The sequence below is a fragment of the Gymnoscopelus microlampas genome, assembly GCF_963454915.1.
Source record: "Gymnoscopelus microlampas genome assembly, chromosome: 22".
In the NCBI taxonomy this organism is placed as follows: domain Eukaryota; kingdom Metazoa; phylum Chordata; class Actinopteri; order Myctophiformes; family Myctophidae; genus Gymnoscopelus; species Gymnoscopelus microlampas.
In genome coordinates, this window is record NC_139959.1 from 45203695 (window position 1) to 45222328 (window position 18634).

The window sequence follows — 18634 nt, forward strand, 5'->3', positions numbered from 1 at the left end:
ACAGTACATGTCTATTCTGCCCTGTTTGTTGTAAAATAAAAGGTCAAACTGATTATGACTTGCCTTACTTATGAAAAATGGGATGAAAATGGGAAACTAATGATGAACAATAATAACCTTTGTTTCTTGTTGTTAAAGGGGAATACCACCCATTTTCAACTTTGAACTATGTCATTAATATACCTTAGAGTTGTTGTGTGGAAATAAAAATGTATTGTGGGGTCATCACATCACAGTGACACCATTAAGATGTACTCTGCAAGCCAAAGAGAATCTTCTCCTTATTTTTATTTATTTTTCTTCATTGACAAAACATCAACAATACAAATACAATACAACTCTACACAACTGGTAACATTGTTAAGAGAAATGTACTCTCTTCTCTTTGTTAAGGGACACTAGCTTAGCTGCTGCCAGTAGATCACAAAGGCTGTGCAGGTAGACCAGGTAGCGCGCGCGTGTGTGTGTGTGTGTGTGTGTGTGTGTGTGTGTGTGTGTGTGACAGACAGACTGTAGGGGGGAAGGGAACCTGCTAGCAAAACCGGTTATGTTAATGATATACTGTGTAGCCTACACTACAGTATTCCAAATAAGCTGAGGAACTCTGCTATCAGGTTCCCCTCCCCCCTACAGTACCTCTGTTCCCACCACACGGTGGAACCACACGTTACTGCCGGACCCCTGGCAGTAACTCTGAGGACCCTCTAGGGGTCTCGGACCTCCTGCCGAAGACCCCTGATTTAAGTCATTCTCTCTCTCTCTCTCTCTCTCTCTCTCTCTCTCTCTCTCTCTCTCTCTCTCTCTCTCTCTCTCTCTCTCTCTCTCTCCGCAGCCAATGACAACAGCAGTTGTAGCAATGCAACGTGTTGTGAGCTTGTAGATCTGCCACTATTCTGAGTTTGTTGAATATTGCCCCTGAATACCCTTACAATAATACAAGTAAAATTAACACTGAAACTAATTTCAAAAACCTCAACTAAAACTAGGCCTTTTCACAAACTAAAAACTAAACTAGCAAATCCACTTAAAAATCTAATGAAAACCAACTGCAAAATAAAGGTGTGCTTGGGTGTGTGTGTGGGGGTAGGGCGCAACTCCGCTCCTGAGTCCATTGTGATGACGTGAAGTTTGGCTGGAGACAGACAAAAGACCCTGGCCACGGTGTTAAACCAGTTAATTTGCATGTCAGGAGAAGAACAGTGTTCCTCTCCTCTCCTCTCCTCTTCTCTCCTCTATATCATTGGTTCTCAAAGTGGGGTCCGGGGACCCCCAGGGGTCCTTGAGGGAGTTCCAGGGGGTCCCCAGCTAAATGATAGATTAGGCACCAAATGGACCCTTATGGGTCTGTAACTCTGAGAGTGTACAAATGGAACCAAATGGACCCGTTGGGGTCCATTTGGTTCCATTTGTACACTCTCAGAGTTAAATTGACATAGATTTTACATTATAAATCTAAAAGGTAAATCTCCCCTCTCTGTCTGTCTGTCTGACCCCCCCCCCCCCTCTCTCCCTGTGTCTCCCTTTCTCTCTCAATCCCTGTCTGTCTGTCTGTCTGCCTGTCTGTCTGACCCCCCCCCTCTCTCTCCCTGTGTCTCCCTTTCTCTCTCAATCCCTGTCTGTCTGTCTGTCTGTCTGTCTGTCTGTCTGTCTGTCTGTCTGCCCCCCCCCTCTCTCTGTCTGTCTCCCTTTCTCTCTCAATCCCTGTCTGTCTGTCTGTCTGTCTGTCTGTCTGTCTGTCTGTCTGTCTGTCTGTCTGTCTGTCTGTCTGTCTGTCTGTCTGTCTGCCCCCCCCCCCTCTCTCTGTCTGTCTCCCTTTCTCTCTCAATCCCTGTCTGTCTGTCTGTCTGTCTGTCTGCCCCCCCCCCCCTCTCTCTGTCTGTCTCCCTTTCTCTCTCAATCCCTGTCTGTCTGTCTGTCTGTCTGTCTGTCTGTCTGTCTGTCTGTCTGTCTGTCTGTCTGTCTGTCTGTCTGTCTGTCTGTCTGTCTGTCTCTGTCTGTCTATCTGGTCTGTCCCCACATCTCTCTCTCTCTCTTTTAGTTAGTGTTCACCCATTCTCTGAACATGAGCACCTCTGCTGGTAGTGTCGAGGAGTGACAATGTCTTTTCAGGGGCAAAACAGTGCAGTTTCAAGGGCAAAACAGGGAAGAAACAGGGCACTTTCAGGCCACTTTCAGGGAAAGAACAGTAACGTGTGAAGTTTTGAAGTGGCACATCTGTATGTCAACTTTGATGATTATTACTCGGGCTCCACTTATGTATGTCCACACAAAGGAGAGCATACAAGGACACACATAGTATAGGTGCAGTAAGGTTACATTCACAACATCATGGCATATATCTTCATGATATAATAAGCATGTCACTCAGTACACTATGGGTTTAAGTAACAGTGTCTCCGCCATATGGCGGCTGCCAATTATAGCAGAGACAGAACAATACTTTTCCAGCCTTTTTGCCTCCTTTATGGGCATCCTAAGTTGTTGAAACCCTCTAACAACCAGTCTGTGGGTATAATGTCCTAGGCTGCTGAATATTAAGACAAAGAGTGTGCACCTATAGCCCAGCTCTGAGATGGTATGCATGATTGGTATTTAATGATCTTGGTCATAAAGGTTTCCTCTAGGATAGGGTCAAAGGTTCAGGCTATCTCTAATACAGACTGTCACGGGGCAGCCCGTGCTCTATACATAGACACACTAAGAGGGAAGTGACTATTTGTAGCATGTGATTGTTACCTGTATTCATTCAATGTAGAAATAACACACTGACTTCAGGGCTTCAAACTTTATGTTTTATTAAACACCGTTTATTGGAACCAAGCTGAAATGTTTGTTGGTCACCTGGTCTTTCCTCTGCAGTAGTGGCACCCCTCTGAATCTGACATGGAACTGCCCAAACAGAGCAGGGTCAGTCCATTTGGTTTAAGAAGGCGTGGAACGTGCCAAGTGCTGTAGAGGAGGAGGGGTGTTTGACGATGTTGATGAGCAAAGTGTTTTTATGTCTTTTGAAGTAAATTCAAACCCAAAAATGGTGTTTAGTTTAAAGTACAACATCTATTTATGTGGTAGGTTATTTATTCATCAGATAGTTGTAAGCTTGTAGATAATTGCTAATGTTGAGGTTAATTGTTTCTGTGCTTGTGGTAGATCCACTCCCTGTTTAAGAGAGGCTGTAAGGGACAGTCAGTTAGTTGAACTTGGCAAGCAAAGTGTTAACAGCCTTGAGACAGAGCTGCCAGGGCCCTTAGTTAAGGGATATCCTTTTTGTTCACTCACTGTATGGTGTGTTGTCTTTAGTTGTGCTTTAAGTCTATTTGTCCAAGTCTTATCTTTATTTAATTTAAAAAGTCTTCACTGTTGATTTGCTGCATGGAACTGTTCCTGGAGGTTTGACAAAAATAAAACTCATCAATCGCTGTGGTCAACCTTTACACAGACCCTTCATCAACTACAAGAACATGTGGATTATTAGCTGTCAACGATTTAAAGATGTCAGGGTTCCTGTCCGTGTCACAAAAGTAGCAAAAATTACAGTGTGTCTATGCAGAGTGACCGGTCTAAAGGAATACCTCTTAACTTCAGTAATGAACCTGGACCTCCAGACACAAAGTAAGATCACTGATCTCTGTGAACTTCATCTGGAAAGATACAAAGAATGTCTTGTATCTGCTCACAGATGTAGACTGTAGTAGAGGATCTCACTGTCAGCTGTTATCTTTAATTCAGTGATTTGTAGTTTGTGTTGGATATAGAATAGCCCTAAACCGTACGAAAGTAAAAGTCTTAATGACTTGAGTAGAAGTAAAAGTATCTAGTGAAATAGATACTGATATACAAACCTGATTTAGAGTTATAATAAACTCTATATACTTTCTTCCCCTCTACAACAAATCTCTTTGCCGAAAATAGCCGATCTACAAGCAGAACATGTCATGGCGTGAGCTAGTAGATCTGCTATTTTTGCTGAATGTTCACCCACATGTGGATAAATAATCAGAATGAAATAGAAGCCATTGGTCTTGCATCAATACAAAATAAAATCATGAATTAAAATAATTTGAGAAATCAAAGTAAAACATACAGATGACAAACTGCACAAAATACACACAAAGTTATACATTTACTAACCACTACGGCCATGTTGTCTTTAATGTTAATGATTAATTAAAACCATAACAGTGCTCCAGCCTGTCTGCTGGCTGCTGCTGCTCTGATGTCACAATCACCACTTTATCTCACACACACACACACACACACACACACACACACACACACACACACACACACACACACACACACACACACACACACACACACAGTGTCTATAATGATGATAACATTGTCACGGTGGTCTGTTAGTTCTGTAGATGAAGATTAGTCTTCTCATCATGTCAGTTAGCTCTGGTCCATAGCGTTAGAAGGAGTTCTCCTCAACACTATGTGACTTTTCGGTCATTGCTCGCATATCGTCGGTAGCACAGCCTCTTGACTGGAGTAACAATAAATAAAACACTTCTGCTTGTCAGTAGAACAATTCCATTGACCAGATCTGTAGGGGGCGCAGTGGAGTAACTACAAATTCCGTCCACTGAATTATTTTCTATCTGGCCAAAAAGTGTATTTTAGACGGGATGTGGGGGGCTCAGAGTGTCCCACCAAGGAAAGTAGGTTTTCAACATCTTAAAATCATCTTTGTTTTGGTGTGTAGTGAAAGTGTATTCTTTATTTTTACTACAGTCGAGAGACTGTGCTTCCGGCGGTATGCGGCAATGGCCGAAAAGTCACATAGTGTTGAGGAGAACTCCTTCTAATGCTATAGTTTGTGTGAGTTTTTAATTAGTTGTAATGTGGAGATTAAAAACTCTGGCTAGGCTTGTGTTAGTGATGGGAACTAGTTGTTATCAAACTCCACTGAGCAGAGATCATGTTCTGGTTTTGTAGTATGAACAGGTTATGATGGTTTTAATAGTGTTTATTTTCAGTCATTAATAAACTCATCACACTGTCTAAAGTACATGAGATAGATTTATGTTGATTCAAGGTTGTCAGACTGATTCATTGATAGATAACTAATAGACTTTTAACACATTATTATCTCTAATGTTGTCTCAATGTGACCTCAAAGGTCATAGTTCAAGTTTAGACAGAAGTGAAATATGTGAGGAGTTTAGAGAGACATTATGTTGACTATTTGACCAATGACAACATCCTTTAATATTTAATACATGTATAACTATCTGTGGTTGTGGTAACACACACACACACACACACACACACACACACACACACACACACACACACACACACACACACACACACACACACACACACACACACACACACACACACACACACACACACATACACCTGTTAGTGTCACGCAAAAGTAGGAAGATGGTAGATCTACAAGCTCACAATTTCTTGCATCACAATGCTTTGTGAGCTTGTAGATCTGCTACTTTCTTTTAAAATGTCACACCTATTATGACATGTCCAAATGGAGGCCAGGTTCACAGTGGTTATATATGTCTCTAGATTATATCAATATTTAACCAATAAGAAGAGCACAAATCAATCATCAATCAAATTGAAATAATAATGATGTTCTATTGTCATCCCTACAGTAATGTATCAACACACATCATGGTCAGTGTATGATAATTAAATACATTTTTTTTTTAAAAATTATGATTCCAGAAGTGTTTACCACAGACCAGAGTCTCCAACACACAGCTGTGTATCTATGCAGAGTGACCGGTCTAAAGGAGAAAATCCTAACTTCAGTAATGAACCTGGACCTCCAGACACAAAGTAAGATCACTGATCTCTGTGAACTTCATCTGGAAAGACACAAAGAATGTCTTGTATCTGCTCACAGATGTAGACAGTAGTAGAGGATCTCACTGTCAGCTGTAGTGATCTTTGATTCAGTCATTCTTAGGTTGTCTTGGACATAGAGTAGCCCTAAACTGTACTCAAGTAAAAGTATTGTTACTTTAAAATACTAAAGGCCTGAGTAGATGTAAAAGCATCTAGTGAAAATATACTCAAGTACTGACTTCCTTTATATAAACTGATGTATTGTTTAACATACACTCTATATACTTAGTTGACTGGAGTTCCGCAGGGCTCTCTACTTGGTCCGTACATTTATTCCCCTCTAGACTAAATCACTTTGCCCAAAATAGCCGATCTACAAGCTCTCAACGTCATGGAGTGAGCTTATAGGTCTGCTAATTTTGCTGAATGTTCACACAGATGTGATTTAAATATTCAAGAAGAATGTTTGAAATCTGAACCTTTGAACACCAAACCTTTCAACCGATGATGTCACTGGTAGGCAGGTGTCTGAACTGTCCACAGCCCTCCTCTGTTTATTTATTAACTATTCACAGTTGTTTTCTCTAAACTATATACACATGACATCAAATGAACCATGTTAATTAATGTTCGTCATTAAAACCAAACTCAGTATAGAAAGATGTTTCTGCACCACGATCGCTGCACTTCTGAAATGTTCCCTGTGGACGTTGAAGTGTTTTATACTTCAGAGTGAAGAGTTCATATAAGAGATGTTTGACTAGAAGTGTGTGTGGATTCCACATGGATTGTATGATTATATAATAAAGTAAATGATGTCCATCCTATCTTTCTATCAGGGTTGATCAGCACAGATCAGGGTCTCCTGTACCCAGCTGTGTCTCCATGAAGAGTGACTGGTCCATGTTTAAACCTATTAACTTCAAAGATGAACACCACTCTACTGATCACAGGTCAGAATGTAAAACACACAGAAAACACATGATTTAGTTGTTATCAAACTGTACTGAGCACAGATCATGAGGTATATAATGTTATAGCTCTTAATACTTTAGTTTTGTAGCATGAACAGGTTATGATGGTTTTAATAGAGTTTATTTACAGTTATTAATAAACTCATCACACTCTCCAAAGTACATGAGATAGATTTAATTTGATTCGAGGTTGTCAGACTGATTCATTGATAGCGGATAAGGAATACACGTTCAGCCTATTATTATCTCTAGTGTTGCCTCACTGTGACCTCAAAGGTCATAGTTCAAGTTTAGACAGAAGTGAAATATGTGAGGAGTTTAGAGAGACAATATGTTGATTATTTTACCAATGACAACATCCTTCAATATTTTATAATACATTGTCTGTGTTCTACCTAGAGGTGATTTAATACCAAATAAAGGTTTGTCCACTTCAATGATTATGAGTCAGGCTCCACTAGATAGAACTGTGTCATAATGAACTGTATGTATTACCATCTGTGGTTGATGTAATTATAACACACACACACACACACACACACACACACACACACACACACACACACACACACACACACACACACACACACACACACACACACACACACACACACACACACACACACACACACTCACTCACTCACTCACTCACTCACTCACTCACTCACTCACTCACTCACTCACTCACTCACTCACTCACTCACTCACTCACTCACTCACTCACTCACTCACTCACTCACTATACAAGCAGAAATCCCGCTAGTTACACCTAGTCTATTATAATAATAATGATGTTCTATTGTCAGCCCTACAGTAATGCATCAACACACATCCTGTTCAGTGTTTGATAATTGAATAAACTTTTGTTTTTATTCCAGAAGTGTTTACCACAGACCAGAGTCTCCAACACCCAGCTGTTTGTCTATGCAGAGTGACCGGTCTAAAGGAATGCCGCCTGCCGGCTTCAGTAATGAACCTGGACCTCCAGACACAAAGTAAGATCAATGATCTCTGTGAACCCCCCCCCCCCCCTTGACATGTATGGCCTTCCTTTTGCCCTCAAAATATCAAGCCAGGTGTCCTGTGATTGACAGCGTCGCAGAGCCACGGTGGCCCTGCTGACCGCCTACAAGCCAACACCAAGGCATTCCAATCCCTTCTCTGCAAGATCACCATAGACCCCCCCTCCTCCCCCAAGTGTCATCATTCAACTCAGGTTGTCTTCCACACAAGCTATCATAATGAGCAGAAAATGTTACTTTGCCTGCTCATAACCTAGGTTACCAGGACTCTAAGTCTAAAGTCAGAGGAAGAGAATCCTTGAAAGGAACCTCAACCATCTTTCCTCCAGAGAGGAGCTGGTAGTTCACCTGTCAACTAGACCAGTGGTTCCTCCAGAGAGGAGCTGGTAGTTCACCTGTCAACTAGACCAGTGGTTCCTCCAGAGAGGAGCTGGTAGTTCACCTGTCATCTAGACCAGTGGTTCCTCCAGAGAGGAGCTGGTAGTTCACCTGTCATCTAGACCAGTGGTTCCTCCAGAGAGGAGCTGGTAGTTCACCTGTCATCTAGACCAGTGGTTCCTCCAGAGAGGAGCTGGTAGTTCACCTGTCAGTCAGACCAGTGGTTCCTCCAGAGAGGAGCTGGTAGTTCACCTGTCATCTAGACCAGTGGTTCCTCCAGAGAGGAGCTGGTAGTTCACCTGTCATCTAGACCAGTGGTTCCTCCAGAGAGGAGCTGGTAGTTCACCTGTCAGCTAGACCAGTGGTTCCTCGAGAGAGGAGCTGGTAGTTCACCTGTCAGCTAGACCAGTGGTTCCTCCAGAGAGGAGCTGGTAGTTCACCTGTCATCTAGACCAGTGGTTCCTCCAGAGAGGAGCTGGTAGTTCACCTGTCAGTCAGACCAGTGGTTCCCAAACCTTTTAGCTCAAGACCCAAAAGAGAAATTAGACGTTTGCCCGGGACCCAAACTAGTGGAAATAGCAGATCTACAAGCTCACAATGCATCGCGTTGCGTCACGTCACGAGCTTGTAGATTATTATTATGTTTTGTATTATTTGATTTTCTGGTTTTATTTATGAAATACTTTAGAAAAATGTTGACATTGTTTTTTATTGATGAAAAGTATTGTTTTTGTTTAAACTTTTTAAATCGTTTGAAAAAATATATATTTTAAAAATAGGATATTAACTTGCGACCCATAACATTTGGTCCGTGAACCAAACATGGGTCCTGACCTCTGTTTGGGAAACAGTGAGCTAATGTGACTAATGTGTTACTAATGTGACCACAACAGACCACAACTACTACTTCTGTACTCTCTCTCTCTATGTCCACAAACACAAAACGTCAAGAATTTGGCAGAATTCTAACAATAAGCAATGAAAAGAACAAACAGGGGGACTTAAAATGTCTGGAGATTATAGGATTGTGTTACATTGTTATAACTTACAGACCAATACACAACACTATGTATGTCTTTACATGTCAAACAAAAAGTGCACAATAATATATTGAAGGGAGAATTATGAATGTATAATTCCATGACTGAGTGGACCCTATTATTGTATACTTACCAACAGCAAACAGTACAGAAATATCCTTATTTCAATCAATAATATTGTCCTAATAAATGCTGTTCATCTCCACAGAGAGAGTTGTGTTGTGACTGAGCAGTCCAGGTGTTCAGGAGAGACATTCACAACCACACCTGGACTGAAGACATCCAGTCAAACCAGCAGTGGACAAAGTAAGACTGGACATAATTTATACAATACTATTTTCCTGGCTGTTTATTCATTCCTAAAGGACGATTCAACACATTGATAATTTGAGTACACAGCTGTAAGAATGTAAAGTTATAAATGAAGCTGAATGTTTAAAATGTCTTCATTGTCTTCTCATAACAGATGTCAGTGTGCAGGAGCATTTAAAGGATTATAAGATCAGTTTGAACAGTCTTGATTGTGTGACAGAACACATCACTGAAGAGACAGGAACCTCCCTCACTGACATCTACACAGAGCTCTACGTCACAGTGGGGGAGAGTGAAGGGGTTAATAACCAACATGAGGTGTGGCAGATAGAGACACTTTCCAAGAAGAAGACCCTCCATGACAAACCAATCAACTGCTGTGACATCTTTAAACCCCTCCTCCTTGGCAGAGACACACCCATCAGAAGAGTTCTGACCAAAGGCATCGCTGGCATTGGAAAAACATTCTCTGTGCGTAAGTTCACTCTGGACTGGGCAAAGGGTTTGGAAAATCAAGATGTCATTCTCCTGGTTCCCTTCTCATTCCGGGAGCTGAACTTGGTCAGAGATGAGCAGCACAGTCTTCTCACACTGATCCATGTTTTCCACCCAACATTAAAGAAGGTCACAGCAGAGCAGCTCGCTGTCTGGAAGGTTGGCTTCATCTTTGATGGTCTAGATGAAAGCAGGTTTTCACTGTACTTCCGCAACAATGACATCATTTCTGATGTCACAGTGACATCATCAGTGGACGTGTTGTTGACAAACCTCATCGAGGGGAATCTGCTCCCATTGGCTGTCATCTGGATAACTACCAGACCAGCAGCAGCCAATCAGATCCCTCCTGCATGTGTTGACATGGTGACAGAAGTACGAGGGTTCACAGACCCCCAGAAGGAGAAGTTCTTCATGAAGAGATTCAGTGATGAGAAGCTGGCCAGCAGAATCATCTCACACATGAAGACATCAAAGAGCATCCACATCATGTGTCACATCCCAGTCTTCTGTTGTATCACTGCTACCGTTCTGGAGGACATGTTGAAGACAGACGAGACAGGACAGCTGCCCAAGACCCTGACTCAGATGTACAGCCGCTTCCTGTTGGTCCAGACAAACAGGAAGAAGCAGAAGTATGATGAGTCTCATAAACTGAATCAACAGCAGCTCATGGAGATGGACAGGGAAGTCCTTCTGAAGCTGGGCAGGCTGGCGTTTGAACATCTGCAGAAAAGTAGCATCATGTTCTACCAAGAAGACCTGAAGGAGTGTGGTCTTGATGTGAAAGAAGCCTCGCTGTACTCAGGAGTGTGCACAGAGATCTTCAAGAGAGAGAGTGTGCTCTTCCAGAAAACAGTCTACAGCTTTGTTCATCTGAGCATCCAGGAGTTTCTTGCTGCAGTCTACCTGTTCAACCGTTTCACACAGAAGCACATGGAGGTCCTGAAGACATTCCTGAAAGATGATCATTACAACAGTGACAGTTCCCTCTCTGACTTCCTGAAGGCTGCTATGACACAAACCCTGCAGAGTAAAAGCGGTCACCTGGACCTGTTTGTCCGCTTCCTTCATGGTCTCTCACTGGAGTCCAACCAGAGTCTGTTAGGAGGCCTGCTGGGTCAGACGGAGAACAGTCCAGAGGAGATCCAGAGAGCCATCAACAACCTGAAAGAGATGAATTCTTCGAAATTCTCTCCAGACAGATGTATCAACATCTTCCACTGTCTGATGGAGATGAACGACCCCTCAGTAAGTCAGGGAATCCGACAATACCTGGAGTCAGAGAGCAGATCAGGGAAGAAACTCTCTGAGACCCAGTGTTCAGCTCTGGCCACCATGCTGCTGATGTCAGAGAAGGTTCTGGAGGTGTTGGACCTGGACAAATACAACACAAATGAGAGGGGGCGATGGAGACTGATCCCAGCCGTGAGGAACTGCACAACAGCCAGGTTAGTAGTCATGTGAATATCAACATGTTAGAACAGCTTTCACTTATATACTACATGCATTTGTTCATTCATTCAAAAATAATACAAGGTTATAAACACATGTTTGCACATGCACATGCACATGCACATGCACGCACAAGCACGCACAAGCACACACAAGCACACACACACACACACACACACACACACACACACACACACACACACACACACACACACACACACACACACACACACACACACACACACACACACACACACACACACACACACAAGCACACACACACACACACACACACACACACACACACACACACACACACACACACACACACACACACACAGGCTGCGGACCCCCACCTGAATACATTGTGTGCCAGGGACCCCCACTAAACATTTGTTTTAAAAAAATATTCCAAATCTGATATATTTTTTAAAGATTCTTTGACAATAGCCGATCTACAAGCTCACATGTGTCACATCGTTGCACTTTGTGAGCTTGTAGATGTAGATCTTCTATTTTCAAATAGCTGATGTATATAAGGTTAAAGTGGTTAAACTAATTTTGATGATACATTTATGAACATGAAATACAATGCTGGGGACCTAGGACCCCTGAGGGTCCTCACACCCCACTTTGAGGGGTCTTTTCGTGTGTGTGTGTGTGTGTGTTTGTGTGTGTGTGTGTGTGTGTGTGTGTGTGTGTGTGTGTGTGTGTGTGTGTGTGTGTGTGTGTGTGTGAACACAGACACACAGCGAGGTCGGTGACTTGTAGAATTCCTTTAGATTGTCTCATTGAAACAGTTGACAGTGATTGACATGCCAGTGTGTGTCATGGTGGCAGTGAAAGGTTGACAGGTGTACCAACAGTCAAACCAAGGAGAGCATTAGTGAAGGTGTACAGAGGATGCTCTTTGAAACAATGAGCTTATGGTCATTACTTAGGTTTACTCACTTTAATGACGAATTACCAAGTTCCAAGTGATCTGCTATTTTCACAGTATTTATCTGTGGAACCGGTCAAACTAAATATAAATCCTTAACTTCTACAATTCCAAGTGCTTGTCAGGGTGGGGGTCCTCAGTTCAAATATGGGTGTTTTGTTTTTGGGGGGGTCGCGGCCTGAAAAGTAGAGCAGATATACAAGCTCATAGCGTGGCATCGAGTGCCGCGCTATGAGCTTGTAGATCTGCTATTTTTTGAAAAATTGTGAAAATGTGTGCAAATCTTTGAAAACATACAGTATTTTTTTAAGTGAACATTTGTAACTCAAATCTTTGCTTTTAGGGGATTCTACAAATATCTTCTAAATCCTAACAGTTTTTTGAACAAAAATGTATATTGCTATAGTGGTTCTCAAATCTTTATCATGTCAAGGACCCCCAAAATGATATGTATTTGTATATATGTACAAATACATATAGAAGCAAAGAGTTACAAACGTTTGCTTTAAATATATATATGTTCAAAGATTTGCACACATTTATAAGATTGTTCTAAAATAGCAGATCTACAAGCTCTCAGCGCTGCACTCAGTGCTATTTTTGAATAGCCAATGTATAAATTAATGGTTTAAGTGGTTACACAGATGTGTTCTCGGTCTTAATGGGTTAACTTCCTTGACAGTGAACTTGGCTGATCTGTTTTGATCATTTCTGATTTTACATTAATCTGTCATTACAGACTTGTTGGCTGTGACCTCCAGAAGAGAGAAATTGAAGTTGTGGCTTCAGCTCTCAGTTCTAATCCATCCCATCTAAGACACCTGGACTTAAGTTATATAAGTTATAACCCCTGGCTGAAGCTGGATCTGCTGTGTGATGCACTGAAGAATCCTCATTGTACACTGGAAACTCTACGGTCAGATTAATTTACAAAACTTATTTTCATAATTTATTCATCATGTGAGTATACTATGAATATTGTGGTGATGCTTTATTTGTAGAGTGTGAATAAGGTTGATATCATAGTGACACACTTTGACTAGAATAATGATAAGGTATAGTGACTACAGTACGTGTTACAATTACATTTGAGATACATTCACCCTTTCTTTCTTTCTTTCTTTCGTTCTTTCATTCTTTTGTTTTTTCGTTCTTTCGTTCTTTCGTTCTTTCGTTCTTTCATTCTTTCTTTCTTTCTTTCTTTCTTTCTTTCTTTCTTTCTGATTGGATTTCTACATCCAGACCAGGTCCTTTAATATGTGGCTGTAAGCAGGTTTTATTTATAGCAGACATTCAAACTTCTGGTGTTTTATGTTTCATTTAGACTGATGAACTGCTGGTTGTCAGAGAGAAGCTGTGAAGCTCTGGCCTCAGCTATCAGCTCTAATCCTTCTCATTTGAGAGAACTAGACTTGACCTTCAACCTTCTGCCGGAATCTGTTCTGATGAACTTCTCTGGATTGGAAACTCTCAAGTGAGTAGACTTGGACTGTGTTCATGTTGGTTAGTGCAGCCATTCCATTGTGTCATGTTCAAATGACTGGTAGGCATTCTGAATCCATAACATCCATTGTTCAAGTCTTTTTTATTAAGGCGAGGACAATGGGATCTATTATTGCATTGCAACTTTCCACGAATACAAAGTCTGCAGTTTCTATTAGCTTGGATTCCCCATCGATGATGTCACTGGTAGACGGGTTTCTGAACTGTCTACAGCCCTCCTCTGAGACACAGACTGATTAGAAAAAATTGTACCTTTATATCATGTGCATTAGTATTACTAGAAGTTCGGCCGGCTTCGCCGGCCTCACATCTAGCGTCCACGCCCACGTAGCGTCCACGCCCACGTAGCGCCCACGTCCACGTAGAGACCACTTGGCAGCGCCGATCACTGGCGTAGCGTCATGAGGGCTAGTGGGGCCATGGCCCGGTCAGTGAAGATTTGCCAGGAAAATGAATTCTGCTCCGACAACAATAGACACAGCCGGCGGCCGCCAGTGACGTTACTGAAGTGATACATTGGCTGGGCCATTCACACCTTTTACAAAGCTAAAGCTGGCTACTCCTGCCTATCAATGGTCCAAGTGTGACCTGTAAAGTAGCCTATCGTAGTCTGTAGGACACATAAGCATGTCCTAAGAGGAGTCCAAAAGAGAATGGATCCTGGGAGTCATGAATTAAATTACAGAGGTGAGTAAATAACTACATGTGCTCAAGTACTGCACTTTACTGGATATCTATATATCTATCTATCTATTTATCTATCTATCTATCTATCTATCTGTCTATCTCTCTATCTCTATCTCTATCTCTGTGTATCTCTCTCTCTATATATATATATACATATCTAAATGGCGAAATGGCTGGGGGGAAATGGGCAATATATTGTTATTTAATATTGTTATTTTATTATGAGTATTAATAAGTTATGATGATTAATTATATCATATGATTATAATATTTGATTAAGATATATGATCTTATAATAATCATGGGGCATGTATAATCATTATCGAATAAGCAAATAATAATACAATGAGTCATCATACATTTTTTCGGTGGCGGGTGTTATACAGAAATGTGGGACCCTGTACAGTCTGGTGAAAGTGGCCGCTGTGTGTGTGTGTGTGTTTGCGACGTGCGTGTGTCACACACCTACCAACGGAGACGTTGTGTATTGAAGTAATGTTTCGGTGTTGGTGGCGGGTGTTATAGGGGAATGTGTGACCCTGTAGAATCAGGTCAAAATGGCGGTGTGTTTTTGTGAGGCGCGTGTGTGCGCGCGCGTACACACACACACACACACACACACACACACACACACACACACACACACACACACACACACACACACACACACAGACACACACACAAAGGAATGTGTGTGGAAATGGCGGCTGTTTTTGTGTGTTTGCACAACAGTGCATGTGGACACAGGAATGGTGAGTTGGACGCGTCTTTTAATGATCAGAACACGCACAGTGCTGCACACACACACACACACACACACACACACACACACACACACACACACACACACACACACACACACACACACACAGAGACACACACGCACGTTGAAGTTATTTGCGTGTGCGCGCGCACACACACACACGCACACACACCTACCAACGCAGGCGTCGTGTATTGTAGTGATGTTTCGGTTTGGGTGGAGGGTGTTATGGAAATGTGTGACCCTGTACAATCTGGTGAAAGTGGCGGCCGTGTGTTTTTGCGATGCGTGTGTGTGCGCGCGTACACACACACACACACACACACACACACACACACACACACACACACACACACACACACACACACACACACACACACACACACGCACACACACACAGGAATGTGTGTGGAGATGGGCGCTGTTTGTGTGTGTTTGTGACAACAGTGCGTGTGGACACACGAATGGTGAGGTGGAGGCGTCTTTTAATAATGAGAGCGCACACACACACACACACACACACACACACACACACACACACACACACACACACACACACACACACACACACGTTGAAGTAATGTCTTAGCAAGTGAAAGAAATAACAAAGTAATTACCTGTTGTTGCTGCTGCTGCAGCTGCGCGAGCCACACGAAGTCGCGTAGCGTTGCATGTGCGTTGGGCCAGGTTGTTTTTTTTTGGTCCCATGGCTGCGTGCACAGTTTGGTGTGGTAAAGTTTTGTGTAGACGCGCAAGGCGTTCGTCGCTGCGACTGACTGATGGCTCCAGCCATAGATAGATGTAAACACTACAGCAAGCTCTCTGCGATGCCATTGTCTGGAAACTGCTCTTAGCGTGACAGGACCAATGAGAGTGAGCGCTTTCGTTGTTGCTAAGATACGGTGCATGGCACACGGCGTCTCTACCCCATAGCTCGTAGATCTCTCACACATGATTGGCGTAGGCTGCGTTGCCAGGTCTGACTTTGTGTCTAAGCAATGGTCGGCTTGTTTTTGCGCGCCTTTGGGCTCGTTCGCATAGTGCGCACGGCAGCGCTTGTTTAGCGTACGTCAGCGCGACGTGGCAACGGACGTGGCAACGTGAAAGGTGATTGGCTGGTGAAAAGAAAGACCCGGACGTGAATTTTGTGTTGGCGAAGTGATTTGCATAAGTATTGGAGCATAATGCGTTTGATATTAATTGTACATCCTGCAAGTACAGTGATGGGATGCGAAGCAGCTGGTTTGACAGGCAGAATATTGAGGAATTTTGGGGGAAAATGTGGAGTTAGTTGGGCCATGTGTCTGCTTGGCCATTGAGGCGATACACTCGTGTACACTCCATGACTGTGGCCGTCAATTATGGTAGCAAGATATGAAGAAAATGGGTGAAGTCGTCCTTTAAGCCCTAATATATTCTTCACTTTATGACTGTCCTGTAAAAGCAGTGAAAATGCCTGATGTACAAGACAAGCTCACAACACGTTCCATCACCTATTTACAAACTTAAAATAATAACTATGGATCCATTGGAACACAGGTTATTCTTTACATGTCCTGAAGAGTCACCGTTTTGTGCTAAATCCATCATATTTATTTTATTCATATTTATTCATACATATTTACTATAATCATGTTAAGAGTTCATTAATGCGTAATGTCTGTGCCATATAAAGTGCATCAAGTTTAAACTTCATCATTCTCAGCTCAAAATATATGGTGAGGAAAGTAATTCATAATTTCAATTGATATATGTAGTTAATATGTACACTACAAATGAATAATGGTAGATTTATGGCAGATACTTTTAATTGAACCGTACAATTGTATTTAAGGTATATTCTATCATAATACATGTAAGCTGTAGTTTGGCATCAATTTAAAATATTTAGAGGAGTCAGTACCCTAGTATCCCTCTTCTAGGCGTGTCTTGATATGTGAATATTCTGAGAAGATTGACAACCATTCAGTGAGAATATAGCAGATCTACAAGATCAAATAGCAGATCTATCTGGAGAACACATAGACGGTCCCCTCCCACTCATTTCATGACAGTTGCTCATCCAGCACATACTGCTGCAGTTCCATTTGAATGTCCTCAATTTAACATTGTATGACCACAGCCTGCTGGTCAGTACCATGTGAAGAAATAACATTACTCTATATAAATCTAAAAACAAGAAGTGTTTCTAACTCCTCTCCTCCAAGCCAGGTGGCAGTGAGTTTGTCCAGACGGGCTGCCTGGTGAAGATAATGGTAGCAGAAACACTGTAGTGTCAGGTAGTGGAGACGTTGTGTTAGACCAGGGGTGTCGAACTCATTTTGGGGTCCGGGCCACATTGGTCAAATGGTGACTTGATGTGGGCAGAAACCAGTTGCGGACGCGCATGTGCGCTCACACGCATTCAGTTATACAGCATTGTTTTTCAGTCTGTTGTCTCAGTCACTGCTACTAACTACAGTATATCACCTTTAAAAACATGTTATTATGAAGAAGAATAGCTACTTTAATTATTGACATTAAAAACAAAATGCAATTTGTAAGGAGCATTTAATCCAGAAACGCATGTGTCTTAAAAAAAAAAATATATATATATATATATATATATATATATATATATATATATATAGACATAAAACATTTAGAGAACCACATATTATAGCAGGATTTAGAAGACATTTGTGAAGACTTGCACACATTTCCATGATTTTTCAAAAATAGCAGATCTACAAGCTCATAGTGTGGCACTCAGTGCTGCACTATGAGCTTGTATATCTGCTATTTTTGAATAGCTAAATGAATCTTAAAATGACAGATGCTTTCCCAGATTGAATGTTAAATAGCTCTGAGCTCAAGAGAGAGAGATGAGACACACGCACGCACGCACGCACGCACGCACGCACGCACACACACACACACACACACACACACACACACACACACACACACACACACACACACACACACACACACACACACACACACACAGACAGAGAACATGTCCGTGCTAGGCTGACTTCTGCGTGAGGATCAAAGAGTATAGCCATTACTACTCGACTAGCAGTTGAATAGACTGTTAACGAGCCAATCAGCCAGAACATTCCACAGCTGTGAAGAGACAATAGCGGGCCATCAGAGGTACTCGCTGTAGCGAGTGGTGGAGGGGGGAGAGCTGCTTGGACGCAATTTAAAGTGCGACTCTATGTCTGTTACATGACTGACTCCCTCGCCACTCAACGGTCCTT

General features: G+C 42.2%; 1 protein-coding gene across 1 annotated transcript in view; it reads left to right on the plus strand.

Annotated features, from left to right (window-relative positions):
* LOC311038673 (NACHT, LRR and PYD domains-containing protein 3-like) overlaps nucleotides 1-18634 on the plus strand; it is a gene marked incomplete at its 3' end in the record, with an annotated part of 53415 nt that overhangs the window by 20880 nt on the left and 13901 nt on the right. The window contains exons 3-10 of the mRNA XM_084048243.1: nucleotides 5698-5811; nucleotides 6660-6773; nucleotides 7673-7791; nucleotides 7889-7991; nucleotides 9443-9540; nucleotides 9701-11492; nucleotides 13176-13352; nucleotides 13761-13910. Coding sequence (XP_083904369.1) covers nucleotides 5698-5811; nucleotides 6660-6773; nucleotides 7673-7791; nucleotides 7889-7991; nucleotides 9443-9540; nucleotides 9701-11492; nucleotides 13176-13352; nucleotides 13761-13910 — 2667 coding nt within the window. The remainder of the gene's footprint in view (nucleotides 1-5697; nucleotides 5812-6659; nucleotides 6774-7672; nucleotides 7792-7888; nucleotides 7992-9442; nucleotides 9541-9700; nucleotides 11493-13175; nucleotides 13353-13760; nucleotides 13911-18634) is intronic.